At 37.7% G+C, this 14,116-nt stretch overlaps 1 protein-coding gene across 1 annotated transcript; it reads right to left on the bottom strand.

The window, feature by feature from the left end:
- Nucleotides 1-3,444: 3,444 nt before the first annotated feature.
- On the bottom strand, nucleotides 3,445-11,197 carry LOC310959182 (progestin and adipoQ receptor family member 3-like). Its single transcript, XM_083930439.1, has 7 exons — nucleotides 11,030-11,197; nucleotides 10,116-10,362; nucleotides 9,794-9,956; nucleotides 8,772-8,927; nucleotides 8,488-8,685; nucleotides 8,044-8,134; nucleotides 3,445-6,145 (listed from the first exon to the last, which is right to left on the bottom strand). Exons 2-7 carry the CDS (start codon nucleotides 10,310-10,312, stop codon nucleotides 6,006-6,008), a joined length of 945 nt encoding a protein of 314 aa, XP_083786565.1. The 5' UTR covers nucleotides 10,313-10,362; nucleotides 11,030-11,197; the 3' UTR covers nucleotides 3,445-6,005.
- Nucleotides 11,198-14,116: the final 2,919 nt, after the last annotated feature.

The raw sequence follows: 14,116 nt of genomic DNA, 5'->3' as shown, positions 1-14,116 counted from the left end.
TAAACTTCCTCAGCCGCTGCCTTACAAAAAATAAGGTAGTACAGCGTGTGGTTAAGCCAGACCTCTCTAATCCAGGCTTTCTTTAGTACAGGGGACAAAGAGGAAAAAGCTGGCAGATACACAGCCTGATGTAGTCAAAGAATAACTATAGTAGAATAACTTCCGGGTTCGTTCCTATTAAGTTGCTGATTAATATCAAGGTTTGTCATACAAGAACACATTTGTGTCTCTCCCGTTCAACTCAACTTTTTATATCACTTCAATCCTTTGGCCAAAGTTCATAATGGCTCGAATCCAGGAGTCCAGAGTCCAGACATCGAGATTCAGCCACTATCAGCGGTATTTCCTGAGATGCAAACTACTACACTGGACATCAAAATAATTTTCTAAATGCCAGTTAAACTCTTCCTGACTTCAAGAAGAAGCACTCAGCCGTGGTAGGAAGAGAAGATTTTACATGACTCACGAGGACTGACTGCTTTTTCAGCCTCAATCTCGCACAGAGAGTGTTGCTCTCAAACCCGGGCTCATTATAACATACTTGTGCTCTTGCCCTGTTTCCTGGCAGCTGTTAATGACAGCTATATCAGGTTCTAGATCTGTTCTCATAAAATAAAGTGTCTTCATCTGAGATATCTCCCCAGGTGCTGGATGAAAGCAAGTCCTTGTTTGGTGCTTCATAAGTTTATATTTGAACCGATGGCGACGGGTGATGTCACACTTCAAAATGCTTTGCTGCCAGTGGTCTGTTAAATGATAAGTTTGTTAGACTTTAGTTAAAGATTTTGTCTTTTTGTTAAATCATTGTATTTCGTTGTCTTTCATCATGTTGCTGCCAAGTGCAAATCTTTAATTAAAACGACGTCTTGAAAGTACCCTAACTTATGTATGTAAGACTTCAAAAGGATGTTTTTTTACTTTTACTACTTCATCATAAAGTATTGATGAACTGTCATTGTAATACAATGTAGACATTCTTGTTTGTATATTTAGAAGATTATCATTTTGTATTTTAGTGCACTTATTTTGTCACCAAACTTTTTTTTTCATGTATTAATTTCACATCAATGGTGTTTGACTTTCATTATTGACAGTGTTGACATTCAGCACCCATATAGAGTACAAACTCTGCCTTAATGTTCAGTACTTGAATTAAACTGACAAGTTTTTAAGTGAAGAGCTTGTGTCTGAATAACTGCCATTAGTGACCAAATCACTAAAGTATCAAATCAAGGCAATATCTGTTAATGACAGATGCTACTTATTTTACCAAAGGAAAGGTATGTTCAAACTATAGTAACCATATTTTTTAAATATTAGCAATGGATCAAATGACTACATAGTGTGAAAATGGTCCTTTGAAGTGAGGAACCAACATCAAATTATCGCTGGTTCCACAATTCGCCTGAGCTCTAGGGAGTGTTTCTGCATCTTGCAGCTCATTGTTGTAGTTTTATGTTTCACAACATTAATGTATTAGTTTAAAATGATATTTGAAAAACTTAGCAGCAACCTGCCTCATCAGAATTAATGTTGTTATTACTATAGATGACCTGCAGACCTCAATGTAAACCATTTTTAATGGAATAAATAGTGATTGTTAACAGTTTTTTGAAAAAATCTTGACAATATGCTCAGCAAAAATGAAAAAGTAAATGTGAAGTGGCACTTTTGGTCACTAGTCAAACCTTCTGTCACAAAAGCAGCTAAGGCTGTATTTACAATAAAATGTTGAAGATTTATTTTAGAGTCAACTCCCAAAATGATGACGGCATTGACAACCTGAGCAACACTTAACACTATGCTGCTGTGTCAGGCTCCACACAACTATCTATTAGTCCATGATCTAATATATTCATGACTATTATTTCCTAACACAATGATCATACTTTCAAACACACACTTATTATGGTCAAAGCCTTTCAGAATGACAGCACTACCACAGCATTTCACGTGACTGCCCCTCTCGAAAACAGAAAGACGGATACAGGCTTACGCCTACATGTAGTCCATGTTATTATCCCGAGCATAGTTACACATTCAGGTATATCTTTTATTTATTAACTATAAACATAAGAGTCAGCGGTTTGTCTGCACCAAGATGTCAATGATTAAATGAGTTAGAACATTTTAAATCATGCACTTGTCAAAGCTATCATATAATCTATAGAACATTTAACTACTGCAACAAGACTGAAAGAACTGAGGTGTTCACTTTTACTGGTAACAGCGAAAATAATTAGTAGTTTACACAGTTACAAGACATTTAAATTGGCTTTACTTTAACTTTATGAACATCTATCTGGATCTCAAACCAAATGTAAACCTCAGCATTCTTAAATGTTCACATTACAAGCAAAGAATATACAAGTGAAAGACCTCTGTCACCGACCTGAAGTTCAAAATGTTTCTTTAGGTATTACTAAACCTAGCAACAATTAAACCTTTGACTGAAAAGAAAGCATTCTTAAAGGAGAGAGAGAGAAACTTAGGCGTGAAGATTGATACCACTGTCGGACTGTGAGAGTGGTATCAATCTTTTCACCTAACACTGAGCAAGAAAGTGAATGAGCATATTTATTTTAATGGTGAACTATTGCTTAAACAAACAAAAAAAGTTGAGTTTGTCATTCTGTACTAATGCCCCTGCAAATCCAGTAAGATCAATTATAAGCCAACTGTATTTTTAGGATGATTTTCCATCATTACATGGTCATTTGCACATATTAATTACTGCAGGACATGATTTGTGATGGTATATCATTTTCTAACATAACTATAATATTAACAAAACCACTGGGGAAAATTGCAGTCATTCTAGATTACAGCATCAGACAGGAATTACGTCATAAAATTAGAATTTTGTTTTTTACATAACTGAGACAGTCAGTCAGTGAGACAGTGTGTGCTCATAAGGTTAGACGGAGGAGGATTCACAGTATATTTAAGACTTCTGAGAGCGACAGTGTGAGCATGTGATTTTACCTATGACCTGCTGAGTCATCAGGAGATCCCTGTGTTTAACTAGCATGTCATTTTCAATTTGCTAACTAAAGTGAATCACCTGTTGGTGCCTTCCGTAGAAGACAGAGTATGGTTAAAAGGGACCAACAAACATGGTTTCTTACATGTAATATGTGTCGGTGTGATATACAAAAATCAGAAAATGTGTGTTCACATTTTTATCAATGCTTTTCTCTATTGCTCAGCAATGTGAACAGCAGACATAAGCACATGATGCCTTAGCAATGATAATGGGATTTAAATCAATCAAAGTAATTCTGAGCTGTTCAAAAACAAGATTCAAATGTATTTACCAGCATTCTTTATTCATTCAAAAATGTTTGAAAATATAATTTCACATAGGCACTGAAATAAATATTATACATCTTGTTAATCAGCGCCAGTGCTTTATCATAAAAAATGATAGAACAGGAAGACACATAAACCAAGGATAATACAATCATGAGATCAATCAAAAGACCAAGCAGTTTCTAATACATTTTCAAAAAGAAAAACACTCAAAAAGGCAAAGTAAAGTCTTTCAGCACCTGGACAGTGCGTCTTCCAGCTCGGCAGCAGTAACTGATTTAAAATCCATAAGTTGTTCTAAACATTAAATTGTACTACATTAAAAGAACAAACCATACTGGCTTTGTGGTGTAACAGTAAAGATGATAAGAGTCTGAGTTTGATCATCATTTCTTGACCCAAAACAGACTGTAACAGTAAGTGCAGTACAAATACTCAACGATAAGGCAAATGGAGTACAAACATGGTGGAAATTATATTTAAAAAATAACACTACACATTAAAAGTATACTGTGGAAAAGTGTTTCAGGTACCTGTAACACTTTACACTGGCCTTATTAAAACAATAACAATAACAACACAGAGCAGAGGGGACATCTAATAATACAACCACCTGTCATGTCAGCCACAGGGGTTTAACAAGTTACCGCCAACTGGATTGTCAGAAAATATTTTTTTTGTTGTTAAAGGGTGAATTCATCCAAATTACAATAAACATTTTCCTCATTCTGGCCAAACAGATAGTTTTGGTTTCATTGCCTCGGGTTTACAAACCACCTTCAAACAAGAATATACAGTAGTCCTTAAAAAATAGATTTTTTTTAAAGGGTCATTTTTTAATTCTGTGTGCTCCTAAACCCAAATACCCATTCACCATTATTATACTGAAGTGGTGGCATAAATCTCTGAGGACATAAAATCAAAACTAGGTTTTAATATATAGGTGAAAAATATGTTTTGTTGTCATTTGGACTATATATACTGTACATGGAAAAGCGTCATTGGGAATCTCAGTCAATATATATTCCGTTTCATCAAATTTAAATAAATATCCCCTTAAATAGGGTAGTCCAGGTAATTTGAAGTGGGGTTATAACCTATGGCAGCCAAGCAATGTACTGCTGTGGACCGGACCAGAAGCTCAATGTATTTTAACCACCAAAAATAAGGAAATCTTTATCGGTTTATGTGTACAATATATGTGAAATATGTTTCACTTTACCTTTCCATCAGACAGTCTAACTGAATTCGAAAGTGACTTTGTTGAATCGGAACTAACCCTTTAAAACACCTCATACAACCCTGCTTCATAATATCCAAACCATCCCTTTAATGTTATTGTGTTTACACTTCCGTTCTACAAGTGAAAGCTGGAATGGGCAAGTTTAGGAAAAGTCAACACTTGCCTGTGAATCCTGTGCAGTGTGTCAGGAGACTGCTGTGTGGTCACTGATGTGGCCTTAGGACTTAGATTCAATCCAATACTGACAATTCTAGCAAAGGGATTGATTGTATAACATTTGGATTAACTGTGTTGCTCTGGCTGAGACTGTTTTGACATCTTACCTATTGCAGCCCTAACATACTGGCTTTGGCCATTGTTTTAAAGAGTAATTGAAGATGTGTTTTTTTTCTAAAACTGCAAACTTATTGATTCCAAAGACAAAAAAACTTTACACACCAAGAAATAACACAAATCAAGCAGTGCTAAGAAAACAATGCACCATAGCCTTAGTATGGTTCCCACACTCGAGGCGTTGAGACTATTAAATACATTATTTCTCCCAGAGACAGGTAGTTCACAGTGTCCATATGTTGAATTTTCACTCGTCATGTTTTTGTTCGGTGCTTTCGACGCTTCATCGAGACAAAAAATAATCATTGTTCACACAGGTCGTTTAGTTTGATTCAGAAGAATCCTTATAGATATGTTTTCAAGAATCACAATTATAACCAACCATGGGATAACATGATCACCAATAAAAAAACACCAAACTTAGTCTGTTTCTACAAAGGAATTTAAATTCATGCATACATCCTAATGGATATGGTGGTTAAGAGAATTTGAAGATTTACAGTAGCGTCTCACCACTCTCAGCTGATTTGTGCTGTTGGAGACAGTAGACTTATATACTGTCCTTCAACAGTAACCAGTGGCTCAGGGAAAGCTTCAAGCTACCATCAGACTCTCAGGGTTTACACCTTAGCAGACGAAAGTCAGGAGTTTCTGGTAGTTAGTGTTTGATAAACCTTACGCAGCAACAGGGTTATCCCTATGTTTCCAGGGTCCTCATTTAAGGGATGGGTATTGGCTTTACAGTTCAAATAGCAAAAGAATGAAGGTAGATGGACATTTCAAATGCAGTTTGTATGGTAGATAGTATTCAGCTACTTTGGAGGTGTCAACCTCAAAAGACAATTGTCTGTTTGCAAATTTGACAGCATAAGTTTCAAGGAGCATAACATCAGCAGGCTGTAAGCTGTAAGTGGGGGATTTCCACATATTGACCCAGGGAAACCCTCAAACACACACATAAAACAGTCTCCTTAATGTGTCATTAAAAAGAACATAGGACCCTGGAAACATAGATGCACCCCCACAGCATCATTCTAACCAGCAGCTAATATTTAGGAAGTTGTGAGTTTAGTCTGCAAATGATTGCCGTCCGAAAACATTATTTGATCAGTTCAACTTAGCTGCTGGTCTGGGCCGGGCAGGACTGGCTGTGCCTGAAGTGCATGATGTGTACGGCCGTCTGATGCCACCAGTAAAACATCAACACCACCAGTATGTGCCACACCTGGTGGCTGGCTCCCAGATAGTTCAGGTGGCCTAGATGAAGAGAGGGGGAAAAAAAAAAAGCTCTGAACACATACTTTCATTCACGTTTTGTTCATTCTCATCCTTTATTTACAACGTATTAGAATGTAAATATATTTCAGAAGGAAATTTAACATTAAAACAATGAGACCTAAACATGTCATTTTTAGTCTATCCTTCTTTCTTATATTACACAGCTCACTGTCACTATAGCTGTGTTCAAAATCGTTCCCTATCACAGAAGTAGTGCACTTAACAGTGCGTACGCCATTTTGTAGTGGTTTTCAAATGCTCTGTGGCTAATTTCATTCACTATATAGTCCGCTATAAAATACCCACAATGCACAAGTAATTTGAGTGTAGATACAATGTACATTACATTGTTTACCGGAGGAGAAGAAGAAGCAGAGGAGGTGCTAATGGTAGCCAGGTATCTGAGAGCTAACTGCAGTTACCAACAACTGTTTCTCGCAAACCAAGTAGTTCCTTGCGAGCAATCGGGACACTAAACCACTGTTAACTAAATCAAAATTTCTACAATTTACTTTGGATTTAACATTAAAATTAACATGCAACATCAACACAACCTTTTCTCCGACTTCCTGAGTGCAGGTTTGTATTATAAACAGACTATAAAATGGGTTCACAGCTCGGTTTGTTTACACGATGCTGGACGCTCCCACTTCCATCACATATATATCCTGCGCATCTACTGACGCAACAATTTGTGTGTGGAGCAAAAATTCCAGTGTAGTGTCCGAAATGTCGTTTGGTCATTACCTATATAGTGCACTATTTGATAAACACTATATGTACAGGGAATAGTGAGTGAGTGAGTGAATGAGAGAATGATTTCAAATACAGCTGCTGTCATGTTTTACTTGCAAACTTGGTTCAACACTATTTTCACTCGTTAATTGGTAATTAAAGAAATAAGTTTTGGCTGTCTCACCTGCAGACCAGATCACTAACAGCTGAGGCAGGAATTCAACAAATACTACTAAGACAATAGTGTGCTTTTTTTTAAATTTCTATTCTACTAGCACTACAAATCTAGATTATTTACATTTTTTCTCTACAGTAATAACAGGGCCTCCTTACAATCTACTGCAGTATCAATAATCTTTCAAACATATTGATTTATATGAAAACTGCAGTAAAGATCAGTCTTACATCTATGATTCTTTTTTTGTGACTCTGGCTTCAATAGACCGAACAATTCATGTGTCTATCCTCTTCACTCTGCCACATTTTCTGGATTTAAAAATGAATGGACTTTGTTTTGACAGTTTCAATGTAATTACACATGATTTTGACTTTATTTATGGTGGTGTTGCCTTCACATATTTCACTTTTTACATCTGTTTGACCATATCTGCAAAAGGTTTTATGGCAAGCCTCAGATATGATGACCTCTAGTGGCAATTTAGGTCATTTCAACTTGGTTTAGACTAAACTACAGATGCAGTTTAAGCTGTAGCCTCTGAGGAAAGATCAGTGAGGTTTAAGAGACTGTATGGGTTTTGTTCCAGAGAACACAGGTTTAAACCTGTCTTAAAGCTACAGTTGGTAACTTTCGGTAAGAATAGGGTTTTTTTTACCTTATATTTGCTAAAAGTGTAACTGTTACTATATTCCAACACAATGAGACAAACGATCTTTACCTCTCTCTGTTTTCACAAACTAGTTTAGCATAAATGTTTTTAGAAAAGTATATTTGAGACCGTTCCTTGAGTGCACCTGAATTTTGTTGTATGTTTTGTACAATGACAAAAAAGTATCCAATTCTAGTCTAATCAATACCATTTAACTGTAAAATGAGAACATTTGTCCTGCCGGTCGGCTGGTGGGCAGGGCTTTGTATTAGTCATATGGTAAGTATTGATTTTTTTTTTGTTCACATAACTCACCAGGGAAATAGCGTTCAGGGATCTTAGTGACATAGAACAGGAAGGCAGATGCAGCTATCAGGTACATCACTAACACACGAGGCAGGAACAGCTGCACGTACAACAAACAACAAAGTTCTGATCATTATACAGTCAGGCGAGGATTCATGAGTGAAACTTTTTACATGACCACAAGAGGAACACTTCTCTAAACAAAGCTGCAAAATATTACCATTGTGTCTTGCACTTTACTAATTGTGTCTAGCACTTTACTAATTGTGTCTGGCACTTTACTAATTGTGTCTGGCACTTTACTAATTGTGTCTTGTCATTGTCTTGTCTAGCCTATGCATGGGATAGGGAGAAACAAAATTTTGATTCCTTGTATGTCTTGTTCATGTGAAGAATTGACAATAAAGTTGACTTTGACTATATACAAAAAGGTGTAAAAAAAAAAAAGCTGACCTGTACAACATCAGTGGTGAATCCTCCATTGAGCCAGACCCAGTGACAGGCAGGAATCACACTGATGCCAGCCACACAGCAGAAGATCGCCATCCGTATCCGTCTCCAGTCGTTGCTGAGGTAACGGGGGTGGACCTGAGCACAGAAGACGGCCAGGATCAGGGACAACACTGTCAGCAGGTAGACCTGTCGCCAAAACTGCAAGATAGGAGAACAACCGATTAGTCTGATCCGAGCTGGAGCGTCTGTTTCTGTATTAGTATATCTTTAGTGTTTGCACTTACAGCGTTACAGTAGAAAGCGTAAAAGATCCCGGGTACATAACAGCCAAGGATGCCAACAGAAATGCCTGCGTAGTCCAACGCCAACCAGCGGCGGCAGGTCTTCTCTGATCGGTGGCACGAGAACAGGTGATAACCCACAGAGCACAACATGCACACCTGCGATGAAAACACAACGTACCATTATAGACTGGACGACATTGTGAGGGTCATCTTTTTGTACTCATAACATCCAACAGAAACTTATTTATGTCTAGAGCGTTTTATTTGTGATTGTCATCATTGGTTTCATCGACTAAATCTTTGTTTTACCATTTTTGACTGGGTCTCAAAAAATCCTTTTCTGACTATAGTAAAAAAAATTGTCTCAAGAATAATCTTAATAATAAGGACATTCTAGATACTCACAACATGCTCTTATATGGGCAAAGAAGGACATTTAAGGAGGAGGGTGGGCCGGTAACTGTAAGTGGCTTGTAATTTATTACATTAACAACTTTCCAATCCCATTATCAGCTGCTACACAGCCTACAACACAAACCGTACACAGCTAACACAGAAACAATCAAGACTGCCTCTACATTGAACAATGGATCTTTTAACTACACATTCACTATTGTAGCTCTTTATAATACAATACACTTTGCCCCACTTTTACAACAGTTACCTACACACAGTTGACACCCTCGGGTGGGTTGAGGTGAACTCCAGGAAACATGTACCTACATAAATAAGTTTGTCAAGACATACATACCCCATTTATATGCAGTACAAAACAAATACTTGTTCATAGCTGTAAAATAAAAAACAACAACATAAAAGCAGACAGTAATTACTGTTGAAGCAGTAAAATTACACATACATACGCCTGTAGATCATGCATAACACACTGTATGAATCTTTGCCTACTGTTTCTAAACTGCACAGTAAACAACACAATCTGGATGATGGGCTCTGATATCATCAACTTCTCCAGAAGATGATTACCCCAGCTGTTGTCACTCTCACTGTCAAATCATTTTTACCTGGAAGCAAAAGAGTCCTATAGCGTAGATGACGTAGTCCTCTCTCTTCGCTCCGGAGGCTGGCAGTACTGAGGAGAGGTCGTTGACCCCGAGAGAGAAGAAGAGCAGGAAACCCAAAAGGTGGCTCCAAATATTCACAGTCTCGTTCGACAGAATAAAAATACTTTAACAGAAGAGAAAAAACAAAGATGCACACATGTCAACGAGGCCAGTTTTATACACACAGACTAACTAACTTGAACTAGCATAATGTTTAAACACTATAACATGCATGATATTTACAAATGTGTATTGAGATTCTACATCACAACAGGACTCCCACCTCCTCAGGCAGAGTTTGGAGGGCAGATGGGCCCTGTAGCCATCTGTGATGTAGGGGTTTTCTTTGAGAAAGAGAGGGATTTGTTCGTAGGTGTACAGTCTTATCCTCTGGGGAATCAGCACCGGCCAGTGCTGGTAGCTGCCCAGCTCTATGTAGTGGGCTGTCTTCAGCAGCTTCTGGGGCATCTTCAGCAACATCTTGTACTCAGCTCCTGTGGTAGGCTACAATACAAACCGGGAGGCTAAGGCTGGGTTTGGACACAGGACAAGAGGAAGCACAGATTAGTGAGAGGCAGTTGTTTATTTTAACTCAGCTCATATAGTTTAAACTGTTGTTGTTTTTTGAGTGAGGGGGTAAAAAAGTTTAATTTTTTTCCCCATAACTTTATTTGCAAATTCTCACAAACATTGTGTGACACAAACAGTTGCATGTCGTTCGGCATCATACTTTGTGTGTACACACACACACACACACACACACACACACACACACACACACACACACACACACACACACACACACACACACACACAATAAATGTGTATACTTTAACGGTGGGATTGAAGGTTGGCCGAGATTTTGAAAATGTAGCTTTATGGATGTGCCATTTTCCGGGTAGAACAGTAAACAGTGGTAACACCTGGTGTTTGTGGCACCACTGCCATTTAAAAACGTATGTCTACATGTAAGCAAGCTCGCGCCAACATTGTTTACCGACTCCTCCATCCTCTCAAAAGCATGTGGTTCGTTTTAAAGGAGCATATTATCCCGCACACAGACATAGCGTACCGTTATTCAAACTGTGTCACACCGTTTTGGCTAAATTCCGACTGGCTAGCCTTAATGCTAACCCTGACAGGCATCAGTTTAGCCACCTAAACTAAACTGATTGAAAACAGGGTCAAAAAACTCACCATAGACTCAGTCCGACCGTCGGTGTCCTTGTTCGGTCAATTCAGCCATAATTCTGGTGGTTATTAAACTATCATTGCGTTAAGAATAAATAAATCACATTTTAATTTAAATAAACAAACAAAGCGCTTACAGCTACTGGGAAAACACCAGCAAACCACCTCTATGCAGCAAACATATCCTGTTCTTTTTTTGTTATTGTTTTTTACAGTGAAGCGGTACGATACTGCCACCAGCTGGTCTGTGTGGAGAGCTGCACCTGCAGACATTTATTCAACTTGAAAAAAACTACATAATCTCGCGAGATTTCCTGCAAAAATACATTTTTAACCCTAACGCTAGTTCCCAATGCTTCATTCTATCATTTCAATTTTACTAATTCAATAACTTTGCCAATCAGTGTGCTCCTAGTGACTTTAAATAACTGTCTTTGACTGTATTTATTTATTTTTAAATATAATTCACAGTATCACACACTATCGTTGAGGCACTGTCATTTTGAGGGAGCAGACAGGTTTTCTCATGTGCTCTGTCTTTTTTCGTTTCACATGAAAACATTTTTTTTTCTTAAGTTAACAATTTACAATGATGGTTGTTTCTCACAGTAGTTTATTCTGTCCTTTGTGCTAAATATGTAGGACGAGGGTCAAATTCCTTTCTCAAATTCTTAGAATGAAGTCTCCCCTCTCATTAGGCCCACATGTCCTATTTTATTGCAGTAGTTTGAGGAGTCCCCAGTAAATATCTCCAAAGCTTTAATGAAAATCATCCCCCTGCTCTTGGTGACAGTTTAATGACATTGTTTACTGACAGTATGAATGTGTTTTTCTTAATGGGCAGGATTTGTGGCTACACCCTAAAATAAATGTCATTTGTTTTGTCTCTGATGGAGGGATTTCCTGGTCACAAACTTAAGTGGTATGAAGAAACGCCATCTCTGCTTCGTTTTTCAGCTGAGGTCACAGGAGAGCACGGGCAACACTTTTCTGACATCAGTCCTTCTTCATCCTGGCATACAGGTTTCCATCCACCTGCAGCTCTAACTTTTCCTATTTAAAATGTAGACCTCAACATCCTTTCATCTGCTTCAAGTTTTATGCTTAAAAAAATGTTTTATTCCACATTGTTTGACATTATCATATATACATCTTGTTCCATTACTGCTGGCTAGACATGATGAGAAGGCTTTTTCTGGTATGATAGACATCATTTTAGTTATTTTGCACACAGTCTTTGAGTGAGTATCTTACTTTGGCAATTACATGGTGGTCTCTGACAGGATCTTATTGTCTCCACCCAAGAATTAAGCACAGATCACATAATCCATGGCAGCCGTGCATGAAATATCCAAAGGGGATCCCAGATTAAACAGAATAGATGCAATTCGCTGACACAATGACTTCGGTATGTTACTATTTGAGCTGGTTAATGTCATGACTTCATCCTCCTTTAGAAGTGAAAATGAAGGGACCAGGCAGCCAAAGGCAGCCGGTGCATTGAATCCAAACATAATCCAAACATATTATTACAACACAACACCACAAAAGGGCTCTTGGAATGTCTTGAAAATCTTAGATTGATTATATATATATATATATATATATATATATATATATATATATATGGGAGGGGATTTTGCTTTCAACATGTCTGATGCTTCTGTCTTTATACATGGTAAAGTTTGCTTTTGAGGACATGGTCATGTTTAAGAGACATGCTTGGAAGAATTCATAATAAGTGTTGTTTTTTTTCGTGAGACGAAGGAGGTTTAATATCTTATGGCGAGTTATATTTCTGGATCAGACTTATCATGCAAGGCAAAAAGAATCCCTCTGACCAAGGGCGTTGTGTTCAATCCTGTTTCCCATCTGCAATAGATTTCCAGGCCCATGATGCGCTTGTTTGTACTAAGAAGGCGCACAGTACAAAAATGATTAATGGGAGTGAATTCAGATTCAGTGAGAATTAAATTAAGCCACCGCTGAATTGTTCATTGACCGAGGAGCAGACTTTTATTAAGTTATGGACGGGCACCAGGATAAAAACACTACATTGTTTTATAAGTAGAACATGTCTTCCTTCACTTCTGTTTTGAAAAACAGGAATATTTTTGGCTCAGGTATTTTCTGTAGTAGCTATATTAACTCATCCCACATTCTTTATGTTTTTGTTATCTCAGTCAGTTTCTATTTATGCCTGCTGCTCTGGCAGCCAAAAGTCAAGTCCATGATGGCATCTACAACACAGGAAAACAAATGATTTGGCCTTCAAAATAAAAGCATAATGTGATAGCATAGCATATGGTAATACAGTTACATTAAATAAAATGTTCTGAAGATTTTTTCCAACATTCTTTACTATTTTGAGGCTTTTTGAAACATTATATATGTGTGTGTGTGTTGTGTGCAATGTGATTTGATTTGCAGTTTGATTTATTTTGATCAATACCTGACATTGTAGCATGATACTTTTCTGTATTATATCTTTACTAACATTAATACAATCTTATTATCCCACTATATGCGTAAAAGATATATATATTTAAAAGCTTTAAAAGCTAAAAACATTTACAGCCATGCACAAAGGCTGCAAAGGCTGCCCTCTGAGACCTTTGATAAACCAAAAGGCTGGAGTCACAACAAGCTCTCCAGCACCCCTAGCATACACTAGGAAACAGGCGATCGACAACAAATACACGCAAAGTACTGAGTTAGTGTTTGTAGTACTGACAACAGGGAGAACCTCTGGCTACCTCTGAAGGTGAGATAATGAGTCAGCACAGAGCACTGGAGACTCAGGGTACATGAAAACTCCCCACACCTGGGCTGAATCAGTGCCACACACACCTGATTCACAGAGCTGAAAGATTGAGAGCCCTCACAGGAAGGGCCTCTATACCTCCTATTTATGTTTGAATCCTATAGCCCTAAGAAAACATTGTTTAAATCTTCTCTTCTGGTTACTGTTCTCTAATTGTGCTCACTGAACCCACGGTTCGTTTTGAGAGGTACAGAATGAAAGTATTGCTTTCCCATAAAAATATATAGTTAGTCTGAATTATTATATACATATATTTTAAAGGCCCTGAA

The sequence above is a fragment of the Echiichthys vipera genome (assembly GCF_963691815.1).
Source record: "Echiichthys vipera genome assembly, chromosome: 16".
Taxonomy (NCBI): domain Eukaryota; kingdom Metazoa; phylum Chordata; class Actinopteri; order Perciformes; family Trachinidae; genus Echiichthys; species Echiichthys vipera.
This window is presented reverse-complemented; position numbering and strand designations above follow the sequence as displayed.